General features: G+C 42.1%; 1 protein-coding gene across 1 annotated transcript in view; it reads right to left on the bottom strand.

The window, feature by feature from the left end:
- The window catches only part of HPGDS (hematopoietic prostaglandin D synthase), a 70060-nt gene that overhangs the window by 1266 nt on the left and 55232 nt on the right, over nt 1-13562 (bottom strand). Inside the window, exons 3-5 of the mRNA XM_006020049.3 lie at nt 13043-13135; nt 12088-12197; nt 2313-2411 (exon numbers count right to left, since the gene is read on the bottom strand). Coding sequence (XP_006020111.1) covers nt 2313-2411; nt 12088-12197; nt 13043-13135 — 302 coding nt within the window. The remainder of the gene's footprint in view (nt 1-2312; nt 2412-12087; nt 12198-13042; nt 13136-13562) is intronic.

Here is a 13562-nt window from a genome sequence, read left to right as displayed (position 1 = left end):
CCTGCTGCTCTTCCTCCCCTCCTTGCCCCTTCCCCTGATTTGGGGGCTGTGGGGAGAAGTAAATGGCAGTGACTCGGTTCCTGGAAACGAGCCCTGTGAAAATTTAGCAGCTGGAAAGGGAAAGGCAATGGAGACCTGCCCTTGGCAGCCCCATGCATGTATGCATGCCCGTGGGGCTTTGGCTCAGCACAGGACTGACTACAGCACCTGGGAGCAGATAGATTATTTCAAAGAAAACCTCACTGTTCCTGAGCAGAGCATGCTCCCACTCCCACAATGGTCCAAAGCACATGGTTCTCCCTTTAGGAAGCACTGAGACGTACAGTCATAGTAAGGTACTATGCGACCCAGTGAGCATCTGAAAGAATTTAATTATCTTGTGTGACATTATGGTTGGTCTTGTAATTTGTTTGTAATGTTCCTAAAGTTATTCTTACAGAATTTAAAATAATACTACAGAATGCAACTTTTTTATGTTGTATTAATAAGCCTAAATTTACTGAAAAAGCATGTTTTCTTTTTCATATTAATACAAGGACATGCTAAAGTATAAAACCATAATGCTTTTCTATGTAGCCCTCAGCCCATTTCTGATTTTAAAGGTTTGGCCTGTGTGCTTAAACAAAACAAGACCAAAAAAAAAAGGTTCGTGTCTTTTGTGTCTCTGATATTTTCTGTTCATCTAAGTCAGCCCATGGATAGATGTCATGCTTTGTAGTGCTACAAAAATGGCATGAGAACTACAGAAAATGTCCTGTTTGAAACAGGTATCCAAGTTGTAGCTGAAATGCAGCTTGAAACAAGAACTTCTCTGTAGCACTGTTTTGTAGCATCATATGTAACATTATTCAGTTTCATGTCACAGTACTTGGGTCTCTTGCTCCTCTGATATCCATCCCCTACCCTCTTCCAGGGAGAGTGGAAGAGTTTCTGGATCCTTGACAGTGTGCTGGGGGAGCAGTGCTGCAGTCTTGCCATGACAGAAGCTGCAAGTCTGCTCATTGTGGTGAGCTGTGGAAGCTTGCTGCTGCCATGGTTTTGCTGTTGCTGCAATGGAAGCAGTAAGCTGTCATATCGTGCTGTTGCCCTGGTCAGCAGAGCAACAGCATGCTCTTGGACAGCTTGCTGCCTTCTATGGGAAGCTGACAATCTGGCTAGTGGTCCCCATCCTCCAGTAGGGAAAAAGCAAATTGCCAGTGATCAGGCTGCCTTGCATGGGAATGGAGAGCAGAGGAGGAAGTCCCTGTCACCCCATGGCTAAAGAGTACACTTTTGTGGCAACTTGGTATTGCCCTGGCCAGGGGGGCTGTGAATTTGTGCCCCTGTAGTGCTATATTGTTGTAATGCTATGAAGTGCTGAGGCTCTTGCTACAAATGGTCATCTGCCCACAGCTTCATCTTCTGACTCAGCTATAGTGGTAGGCTTGTATGTATACTCACAATTGGGGCCAGAGTAAAGTTCCTGTCAATCCCATTCCCATGACTCATAGTGAAAACTATACGGTTCCACCTCTGCCAACAATTCTGTCCCAATTCTGGAAGCTTTGGTGAACTTTGGGGTACATGGACACCCACCCACTGAGTGTATGGAATGCACCCATGTGCTATAGGCTTCAAGCAAACCTATAACAGCCTGTTCCCAATTTCTAGCCCTTCTGCAACTCACTTCCTATCTACTGTTTGTAATTAGAGCAAATCACAGAAAGAGGCTAGCAGTCTGCATCCTGTTTTATAGCAGAAAGTTACTCAAATCTTGAGAAACACAATGTGGATAGCATTCATATGGGATGTGAGGTAAGACAGAGCTGGGAAAGAATGGCTCATTTGGGTTGGACTGGGTGATGGTGACCCACAGGGATCCCTCTAGGAAGGGGTGCTGACCTGAACTGTTTTGAAACTCTTTTAATGTGTTTTTGTGGTTTTTTTGACCAACAATTTCTAATAAGTTTATTGGTTAGCCAGCATAGTCAACATCATAATTTTCACAACTATTTTGGAAAGAGTTCTAGTCTGGAAACCTGGGGCTTTTAAGTGACGGATAAAAGATGGTTTTTTTCTCCAATTAGGTAGAGTTGATTGGCGAATTAACTTCCTTTTGAAATATAAGCTTTAGCAAACAGCTGGGATACCCCAGAAGTACCACAACTCTTTGCAGCTCTGTATACCCCCAATTACCTCAGTAAGCAAGAAACCTAATCTGCCTGCTTCTACTGTACCAAAATAAATGTTCTCTCCTGCCTGCTTGGCTCACTAAATTGGCAGCTCTTTTAAAAAGTGGGAGGAAGTGGGGGAGGGTTGGAAGGCACACTCACAGATTCTCCAACCAGCCAATTTTTGTTTCCTAAGAATTTTTCCAAATCTTGTAGTAGTCCAGGAGCTGTATTTGTGAGGAGATCATCAAATACTCTTTGCTGCAAAAAAGCACAAGAAATTAGCACGAGTTTTAAATCCCATTCTGAAGCTTTTTGAGTGTACTGTTCTATGAAACAAAAACACAATAAAAATAGAGGCATAACAGTTTTTTCAATAATAGACACTTTCTGAGCATGTTCTTATGTTTCCTAGTCTGGAGGTCATAGTTGGTCTACATCTTTGTAATAGAAAAAAAGGTTAGCATACAGTTAAGGATTAGTAAAACAAATTTAGCAATTCTCAGACTGTAACTGTAGTTGAACAGTTGTACCTCTGGTTGCATGAAAATAACGTACTGTTATATTCAATAAGGCTGATGTGATAAACTGTCTGATACCAGATTCTCAAAGAAGCATTTGTACAGTGTCCTTTCCAACATGCCTAAGTAATTAAACTAAGGGAATCCTCTGACTTGAAACCAGCCCAGACAGCAAAAGGATGTTTGAACCACCAATTTTGGGAGACTTATGGCAACTTGCTGCTGTTTCAGATGCCAATCAGTCCCCTAATGTCAAACTTAGTAAGCTGCAAGTTCTGATCCAGTGGGAACACATCTACATGTGCTATTAAAGTGAAGCAGTAAGTTCTGGTACTAATTGCACCAGAGTTTATTGCTCACAGGCACTGCATTTACACATGTGCATGGGACCACAGCACAATAAGCCAGGTCAGAGCAGCCCCTGCTAGCAGGGACTCCAGGGGGTCAGCCTGCCAGTCCAACCCAGCTCAATGTGTTGCAGCTGGCAGGCAGCATCTACACATGCAGGGTAAAAACAAACAAACAAATAAAACCTCCACAGCAGGATAGTACTTGTATTTACACATACTATCCTCTGCAGAGTTAATTAGTTTCCTGTGGCCTAACAGGGCCACACATGTTAAACACAAGACATTTACTGTGGAGCTAATTAGTCTACTCCATAGTAAATGTCTTGTGTAACTGCACCCTGGTTCACCTAGTCTAGTTCAGTCATCTGCCTCTGATTGTAGCTAATGCATAGCTGTAAAGGGCACCCACTCCTGTTTAAAGAGAAGAGATTTCCAAGCACATTTAGAAAAAAATAGATTAGAATGCTTCATTTAGGTTCATCTTACATTTCTCCCTCCTGCTCATGTCTTTTGTCCTTGGAGGAGTAGAGAATGTACTAACAGGGCACGTCTACATGTGCATTAATGAGCCATAGCTACTGCACATTAAATGTATTACTTGTAATGACAGGTACTAACTCAATGTGCAGTAACTGGCACTAGCACACACCTTCTTAGTCATGCCAATGTGCAGTAGATTAATTCTACTGTGAATTAGCACACTAGCATGACTTTTGCCATGACACACTAATGTGCAATAGAACTGGTCTACTGCACTAAACTCTCATTCTTAATGAGCTCTCTTTCTAACCAACTTTTGCGTGGCCTCCTATAGGTTAATACTATATTGGGTAAAAATGTTTCCTTTTATTAGTTACCAAGTAGATTTCATTTTAATTGGATATTGAGTGCCAGGTTCACAAGGGTGATCTGATTTTACAAGACCTTCATAAGATTCAGTCTTTTAAGAGTCTTTCTCATGCTCACTTATTTGTCCCTTTCCTAAACTAATCTCTTTAGTCTCCTAGAGAATCTTCTGAACCCATTGGTTTCTAGGTTTGTTTGACCAGCGGACCACTGTCAAACCTCAACATGGGATCTGAGCATCCTGCCTCCTTATCATTGAACTTTTAAATGAAGAGGTAGAAGGATAAGGAGGCAACATTCATGGACTACAGTTTGGGAGTCACTGCTGCAACTAATTCAATTGTTCATCTCTCTAGTGTTTAAAATCATACAGCCTTGAGGCCTATCTAGGAACAGGCATAACATACTTGCGCATAATTTCCACTCCTTCAATTTATTTGCATTTTTCTTACAATGGTTGTCTCCTATGTTGACTTGTATGAAAGCATGGTAATTGAAAATATTTACAGCTCTTCCTGCAGAACTGTTTACCAAGTAAGTGTTGTTACTGCAAAAGGAAAGGCATGTTAACTGCTTTTTTTGTCTGAGGCATTGCATTCAATGGAATTTTTCTGTCTGTAATGTACCAATTCTTGAAAACTACCTCTGACCAGTTCCAAAAATTCAGAGAAGTCTCAGTGGGGAAAAAACCAATTGGGCTTAGTGAGAATCAGAAACCAGAAAACAACTTATTTCCACCAATTCGGACTTTTCTCTTAGACTTGATCAAGAGGGAAGGCAATGATGTCACAGGGCCTTGAACAGGCAAGCAGAATTGCTCTGAGTCCTGAGTTCAGACAATGAGAGGTTAACATGTTTTGGATTAATGTGGAGGATCCTTTCTGGCTGCAAATAAGCATTGTGTAGGTCAGATTTTAGTAGGAATCAGGCTGTTGGAAGCTACTTGCTTTTCTACCCACTCTGCCAGCCCCTTCCCAGCTGGGGACAAGGGATGGAGTAGGGGAAAAGAAGCCCAAGGTAGGACCTTTGCCTTCACTCTAGCGAGCTCACCCCCCACACAGCCCTATACCCTCAAAGGCAAGTACTGGCTGAGTGTACAGCTAAGCTACATAAGAAAAAAAAATCTTGGGTATAATTACTAGCCACTGATTACTAGATACTGTTCTTGCCATCTCTCAAGCTAATACCCTCCAATACAGAAATAGCACAAATCACATAGAAATTACTTTAGTATATTAGGAAATTACAATAGTGTACAAATAGTACTAAATGGTATTGGGTACCAGAGTAAAAATGCTACATGAGTTTGATCTGACTCAATAAATGATGATTTGCTATTAACACTGTAGATTAGTAAACTTCAACATCACGCATCTTCCCTATTTCTGCTGTGCTCTAGTATTTTGAATGTCTCTACTTGCATTGACGTCAGAGATTATTATTGTGTAATTTATTCATAGTCTGTCTGATTAATTCTTTGCAATCTCATTGTCTCAGCTGCTCAGTATTGCAGAAGAGAGTGAGGCAGGTTCCCCTTAACTTTCCCAGTGGTCCATAACTTTGAACCAAAAGTTTAGAATTGTCCTTCACATGAATTTTCCGGGAACATGAAACCATTCATCTGAGAGTAAAGACCAGTGACAAAGTAACCTTTAATTACACATCTGAAATAAAAATTGCTGGTAACTTTGATGTTCAGACCCATTCACCTTGAACTAGACTTTCCTTGTATCATTTATGTTAGCAGTTTAATCCATTCTGCATTTGTGGATTTCCTTAGAAAGGAAAATGAGTGAGCTATACGTAATACATACGCTGAAGGTTATTGAAGAAAATTACTCCTTATTTTACCATTTTTGTCTAATTCTTCCTATGTTACATCCCAAATGTGCCTGGTATTTCACCATTTCTGCCCCAAAAAGCTTTACAAAGGAATTGACTTGCCTTTTCCTACTTTACTCTCAGAATTCTTTCACTCTTTGATGCAGACTTTAAACATCCCATACATAAGCTGTCACTTGAGCTTGCTTATGTGTAATCTTGCTATTTGTAAGGCTGTTTCTCCTTTGAGTGTGGAAAGATAAGGAATGTAAGGCCAGAAGACATTGTTTACTAGTAGCATTATTTGTCAAATTCATTCTTTGGCTTTCCCTTCCTCTGAGTTTAGGTTTTGGGAGGGTCAGAGGAATTTGGGAGTTACTTTGTTTTATAGGTTATTTTCAAGTGGTAAGGAGGTGGTTGGGGCTATTTTAATAAAGGTCAGTTTTGCATATTGGCTCTTTAAGTGAAGTTCAAACATCAGTTGTAAAGAGATGCCCATTTTATTTCATAGGTAGAAGAGGCAGCCATTGTTACAATTATTTATTAGCAATTTATCTGTATTTATTTCTAAGTAACAACCAGGAAATCATAGATTATAAAACCAGAAGGGACCGTTTTTATAATCTATCTTGACCTTTTACATAGCACAGGTCATAGGACTTCCCACAGTTCCTTTTTAAACTGGACAGAGCCTGGCTTTTAGGAAAAAAAAACATCCAGTCTACATGCAAGAAGATGCAGACTACCATCTGGCAATGTAAGTTGTTCCAGTTGTTAATTACCCTCTCCATTAAAATTTATGTACCTCTGATAAATCGCTCTTACATTGCATTGCTTGGACCTGCCTTGGAAAGCTTTAAAATGTAATTTAATGAGAAGCAATAAAACTTAGATTTGTTTAAAAAAAGCAGCCCCTGAAGTTTACACTCCCATCAACAGGCTAGAATAAAACATCTTATAGCTCTTGGTTGTTTCATAGTTTCATAGTTGGTAGGGTCAGAAGGGACCTGAGCAGATAATCTAGTCCAACCCCCTGCCATGGCAGGAAAAAGTACTGGGGTTAAATGACCCCAGCAAGGTGTTCGTCTAGCCTCCTCTTAAAGACCCCCAGGGTAGGAGCCAGCACCACTTCTCTCAGAAGTTGGTTCCAGATCCTAGCCGCCCTGACAGTGAAGTAGCGCCTCCTGATGTCTAGCCTGAATCTACCTCTGCCAGCTTGTGACCGTTATTTCTTGTCACTCCCGGGAGTGCTCAGGGGAACAGGGACTCTCCCAATGCCTGCTGGTCCCCTCTGACTAGTTGGTAACAGGCCACTAGATCCCCCCTCAGCCTTCTCCTGTGGAGGCTGAACAGGTTCAGGTCCCGTAGCTTCTCCTCATAGGGTCTGCCCTGCTGCCCCCAATCATGTGAGTGGACCTCCCCTGGACCCTCTCCATGTTGTCCACATCCCTCCTGAAGTGCAGTGCCCAGAACTGGATGCAGTACTCCCACCGTGGCCTGACCAGTGCTGCATAGAGGGGGAGTATCACCACCTTGGACCTGCTTGAGATGCATCTGTGGATGCATGACAAGGTGTGGTTAGCCTTCCTGACCACGTCCCCACACTGTCGGCCCATGTTCGTTTTGGCATCAATAATGACTCCAAGATCCTTTTCTGCCTCTGCATTGACGAGAAGGGAGTTCCCCAGCCTGTCGGTATGCTGCTGGTTCTTCCTCCCCAGGCGAACTACCTTGCACTTGTCAGTGTTGAAACCCATCCTGTTCTCATCTGCCCACCCCTGTAACCTGTCTAGGTCTGATTGCAGCCTATTCCTCCCTTCTAGCATGCCCACTTCCCCCACAACTTAATGTTGTCTGCGAATTTGAACAGGGTGCTTTTCACCCCCTCATCCAAGTCACTGATGAAGATTTTGAACAGTGCAGGCCCGAGGACTGAGCCCTGGGGGACCCCACTGCCCACATCCCTCCAGGTCTAATAAGACCCATCCACCACCACTCTCTGGGTGTGGCCCTCCAGCCAATTTGCGACCCATTTGACTGTGTAGGTGTCAACACCACAGTCCCCTAGTTTTTTAATGAGAATGGGGTGAGAGAGAGTGTCAAAGGCCTTCCTAAAGTCCAGAAAGACTACGTCCACTGCTACCCCTGCGTCTAAGGATTTTGTAATCTGGTCATAGAAGGCCACCAGGTTGGTCTGACAGGACCTGCCTCTAATGAACCCATGTTGGTTGCCCCTAAGCATAACCTCCCCTGCTGGCCCCTCGTGGACATGCGCCAGGATAATTCTCTCAAAAAGCTTACCCAGGATTAAGGTAAGGCTAACTGGCCTATAGTTTCCTGGGTCCTCCTTCCTCCCTTTTTTGAAAATGGGAACCACATTGGCCCTTTTCCTGTTTGTTTGAAGAACCTTGGCATTCATATTTTTTCATTCCAGATTTGGCATCTCTTGCTTTTAAATACACAGACAATAAAATTGCATTTGGCAACTAAGAGTTCTTAAGGGTGAATGGCAAGTCTTCTAGGTTGTCTTGGTCCAAAAGTGCCATGTAGCATCCATGTGCTGCAATATTAGAAACAAACTTTGCTGAGTTGCCTTTGAATCCATAATCAGTGACTTGAGATCATTCCAGATCCTTGTAATTGACAGATGTCTTTACTTCCTTAACAGGTGGAGACAAAATCAGATCCTGTATACTCATCTCTGCATACTCTTTCTACCTCTTATCTAGGTACCCTCAGCAGGATTCCATAAGTAGGGCCCATTGCATCATTTTGCTCATATTTAAATGACCTATTTTGTTTTTGTAATGCATGCAACCTGTAATATTACCTCTGTGCTCTCTGAGGGGCACACTGTTCTATATCATTTCACAGATGTCAGTTTTTTGGTTTTATGCTTCATAAAATAAAATGAATTAATTGCCATGTAAGTGATTTAATTCTTGGGCATCTCTACTCCAGAACGCTCAGTCTTAAATTGTTTATAGCAAATGCCAGGTTCCACTTGTACCACAAGGTGGCAGCAGTAGAATTCAGAGTCAACAAATTCCCAAGAACAGTCATAGCTTCCTCCCCAGCTCTTACTTCCCTGTCATCCTTGCACCCTCAATCTCCAAAAAAGAGATAATTTGAGAAGTATGTATGGAATTTTCCTTCCTTTTTTAATCAATTTGGTGACACCTACCACAAGCCAGGGCAGTCCAGGCCAGCATCATGCAAGTGTCCCTCAGAGGCAATGGTCACCATTATTCACTAGGGCAGCAGTATCACCAAGCCCAAATGTTTAAATGTCCAAAGTCAAGTCTGCCAAAACTGAGATTAAAAAAAAAAAAGATTTTGGATGGGTTGCTTTGTTTTACCTTTCATGTTTTGACCCTTAACAGTTCATGCTTTCAATTTTTTCCCTGCAACTCTGTAAAAATCATGAGCTGACAAGGTTTCTGTAGAAAGGTGAACACCTTAAGGAGGGATTCAGCATTTTAATGTATTAACACAAGTGCAGAGTGCTGCACCTAGGGCGCAAAAATATCCAGCATGTCTACTGGCTAGGAAGTGACCCCCTCAGCAGCATTAAAGCAGAAAGGGATCTCGGAGTCATAGTGGACTCCAAGATGAACATGAGTCGTCAGTGTGACGAAATCATCAGCAAAGCTAACCACACTTTATCATGCATCATCAGATGCATGACAAATAGAGCCAAAGAAATGATACTTCCCCTCTATGTGGCATTGGTCAGACCGCAGTTGGAGTACTGCGTCCAGTTTTGGGTGCCGTACTTCAAGAAGGATGTTGATAGACTCAAGAGGGTCCAGAGGAGGGCCACTCACATGGCCAAGGGCTTACAGGACAAGCCCTATGAGGAGAGACTGAGGGACCTGGACCTCTTCAGACTCTGCAAGAGAAGGCTGAGAAGTGATCTTGTGGCTGCCTACAAATTCATTCATGCAGAAAGGGATTGGAGATGCTCTGTTCACCAGGGCACCTCTTGGGGTAACAAGGAACAATGGTCACAAACTGACAGAGAGCAGATTTAGACTAAATATCAGGAAAAGCTACTTCACGGTAAGGGTGGCCACAATTTGGAATGGGCTTCCAAGGGAGGTGGTGCTTTCTTCTATGTTGGGGATCTTTAAGAGAAGACTGGATAGGCATCTGGCTGGGGTCATCTGACCCCAGCCCTCTTTCCTGCCCAGGCAGGGGGTTGGACTCAATGATCCCTTCTGTTGAGGTCCCTTCCGACCCTAGCATCTATGAATCTATGAAACTAGTAGCTTCAAGCCACTCTAAAATTATGGCACATGCACTACATATTTCACCAAGAATTTTGAGAATTTAAACATAAATCTGTTGACTAGTTTAATTCTATTAACTCTTCTGAATGGTTCATGTAAGGCAATAATGTAGGTTCTTTAAAGTTTGCAGTTTGAAAGGAAATCTAGTGCAGATGCTCCATTTAGAAACTCAACCAGTTTGGACTACTAACTTACATGCTTACAGTTTTGGTTGCAGTGAGTTCAAAGAATGAGAGAGACTGAACTTCAGTCAAGAATTCTCATTGGTAGAAGAACTGATGCAACTCTTCATTATTGCTGTGGTGGCATGTTGTATTGGGCATCAGTGCTCACAGAAAAGTTATCAGGGAAGCAAAGTCAGAAGTACAGGGGGAGCCTGTCAGGCACAGAACAATTGAGACTTGGGGCCATGTCACGTCCTCTTCACTGGTTCACTGCTTATTTTGTATTGCTGTGGCAACTGAAAAGCAGCTATAACTCTGGTTAACCAGCCAATGTGCACAAAGAGCTTTGTACTGTTCCAGCAACTAGAGGATGTTGGTGAATCTGGATCTAAAAGCAGTTGATACTATTGTCAAATGATGAGAAATCCTATGTGACATCTTTCCATTAGGATTTCTTTGTAAACATATTGGTATTTAAAGAGAGTAAGTATTGTAGGGATGTCACAACTACTTCCAAAATAAGCTTCATGGGGAAGTGAAAGTTAAGGTTAAACTCATGGTAATTGCATATAATCTTCCTTCTCTTTTCTCATCCTCTCTAACTGGTGGTTCCCAACCTGATTTGATACTTCAGAGGTGTAGGTGCAAGAGAACTGCTACAAAGAAAGCATTGCTTTACTCTTTGCTACATCAGTTCTGCTATCATGCTACATCTCTGGAATAATTTGGAACTTCCTTTCTACTTCCAAAAAGTGGGAGTCAGTTTCCCTTCTCCCAAATATGTCTGTTTACTTCAGTATCCAGCCCTCAATAAGTACAGGCTGTATAAAAACGTGCTTTGGTTGTGTTGGAAATTGTCGATGCCCTGCCATTGCAGTGGCAGAGAAGTAATTGGCCATGTCCAATTGTCTTTTTCAATATGTGTTTGTAATTCAAAACTGAAGCTGTATATAAAATTAGCTGAACAGAACAGGAATGAGTGAGCTAGAAGTATAGAAAAAATAAGGTGGCTGACAGCTGTTACATTTTTTAGTTAGTTTAAAAAAAAAAATCTAGTGCAGTCTTGCTAATTCATTGTTTGTGGTGAAACACAACTACAAAGCTGTGAGTGAGGTAGCAGAGCTGACCTATCTTCCCCCATTTAGTAAATACATTGATATTAATATGTGCATACATAACACCTACCATCCAAGGCGAGTCAGGGCAAAGTAGATGATGCTGTTCACTTTGTCCTCTGAATTCTGCTACACAGTGAGTGCATCTACATGAGATGTTTATTGACTAATTAGCTTCACAGTAAACTTCATGTGTCTACCAGTGCACCTTTATTAGGCTGGAGTAAACTAATTGACTCTGCCACACAGTAGTACTTGTAAATGCAAGTACTGTCCTGCAGCAGAGTAAAAAAACTCTTCAGCAGTGCACATGTAGATGCTGTCCAGCTGGCTGGTGCATGATGGTGATTCAATGTGGAGGCTGCCAGCTGGCTACCGCTGCACTAAAAACACCCTCATGCCCCAGTCAGCCCTCCTGCAGCACATTGAGCCAGGCTCCTTGCCTGCCAGGACTGCTCCAACTGGCTCAACATGCTGCAATCCCAGATGTGTGTGTAAATGCACACCCAGGAGCAGTAAACTCTGGTGAGACAAACACCCAAGTGTATTCCAGTGTATTGATATGCATGTGTAGAAGTGGGACCATGGGGGAAGGTAAGGGTAGAAGAAAGTTTTGTCTGATTGCTCATTAGCAATGAGCTCATTAACATGGAGGGAGAATTTCTAAGGCAACCTCACTACCTAGTGACCAGTTTGTGATGTGGCATTTGATGTGGGTTAAATCCAAGACAGCAGGGACCACTGTATAGCTGTCACAGCAGATAGTATACTTGGCAAGTATACATTCATCATTTATATTAGTCTGTTTTAATTCAGTAAGCACATTACTTTCACATCATGATCCTTCTCTGCCCAGGGAAACATTGACATGAAGTCATCAATGGTGTCCACAATGGCATCCACTAGTGCTTGTTCCAAAGGTGTTTTACCAGCCACACCTGTGGAGTTCAAATGTAGACAGAGAAAACAGAGAGAGAGCATCAATACAAGTATTTGTTAGGTGATTTGTACAAACTCGGACTATCTGAGGCATCTGGGAATCCCTCTTTCTGCTGCTATCTCAGTTCAGTCCTCCCTAAACCAAGCTCCTTCCTTTTCTTTTCCAGCCAGTCTGCCCTACCTGTTCTCAGTGACAATCCCAGTACCACTTCTGCATCCCCAAACTCACCATTGAATCTTCTTTCTCCTAAGTCTTTCTTTAGTATCTCTAGAGTCCATCACTTTCCTGTCTTATCTTGCCAATACCCGTCTTCCTACTTTGGTCACCTTTAGCTTTAGTCATTATAATCTTCTCTTGCCTTCTCCCAACGTGCCTCCTTCCATTGAATTAAGTCACCCCAACTCCAAACCCTCGAAAGGCTGGCTTCTTCTGAGTATACCATACTTCTTTGCCTAACTTCATTTCCCCCCCATTTCTCTTCCTGTTGCCTACAATTTAGCCTGTCTTTTTACTTTATTTCTATCTTGATTCTCTTTCCTGCTATCCTCTTCATGCCTCCTTTCATGCTTACCTGGTACAGGCTCATTATCATCATATAAAAAGCAACATAAAGGTGCATGTTTTAGATTAACTATATTGATAATAGCATTTGTTGAATTGACCTGTGGCTCACAAAAGCTTACATATTTCTAACTCAGTTACTCAGATGCACCTCTACCCTGCCTTCTACCTGACTTCAACTAACATGAACCTGTATTGTCCTATTCAAGGCTCAGTGTGTTTTAGCAGCACTGAATATAGGTTCAAGCACAAATAACAAGAAAAATAGTAGTTCAACATTACCATTTTCTTTGGCCAGGTATCTTGCTATAGCAAGGCTCTGGTGAATGATAACTCCATCTATTTCCAAAATTGGGACTTTTCCAAATGGGATAGCTTTAAAAAAATGAAAAATGGAACATATTAGAGCAACTGAAAAAACTTAATAACAAAGCTACTGTCATAATTTGCACTCATAATAGTGCCTTCCCTCAGAAAAATCTTACAGCACTTAGTAATTTCAGAACCTCGGTGAAGAACTGTCTCACAAACGGATGAAGACACAGGGTTAAATGAAATGCCCAAGATCATTCTGCAGGGTAATGGTAAAACTGAGAATGGAACCCAGAAGTCCTAATGCTGTGCTCTGACTAAACCTGTTCTAGTCCAATCTGCAATTCTGCAGCCAACTGATATGCAAGAAGAATTTCCAGTGGAGTTAAATTTGCCAATAATTTGCTCTGCTAATTAAATTCATAGATTCATAGATGTTAGGGTCAGAAGGGACCTCAATAGATCATCGAGTCCGACCCCCTGCATAAGC

This window comes from Alligator sinensis, unplaced genomic scaffold (assembly GCF_000455745.1).
Source record: "Alligator sinensis unplaced genomic scaffold, ASM45574v1 scaffold194_1, whole genome shotgun sequence".
Lineage (NCBI taxonomy): Eukaryota > Metazoa > Chordata > Crocodylia > Alligatoridae > Alligator > Alligator sinensis.
The sequence above is the reverse complement of the archived record's forward strand: the minus strand, read 5'-3'. Positions and strand labels throughout refer to the sequence as shown.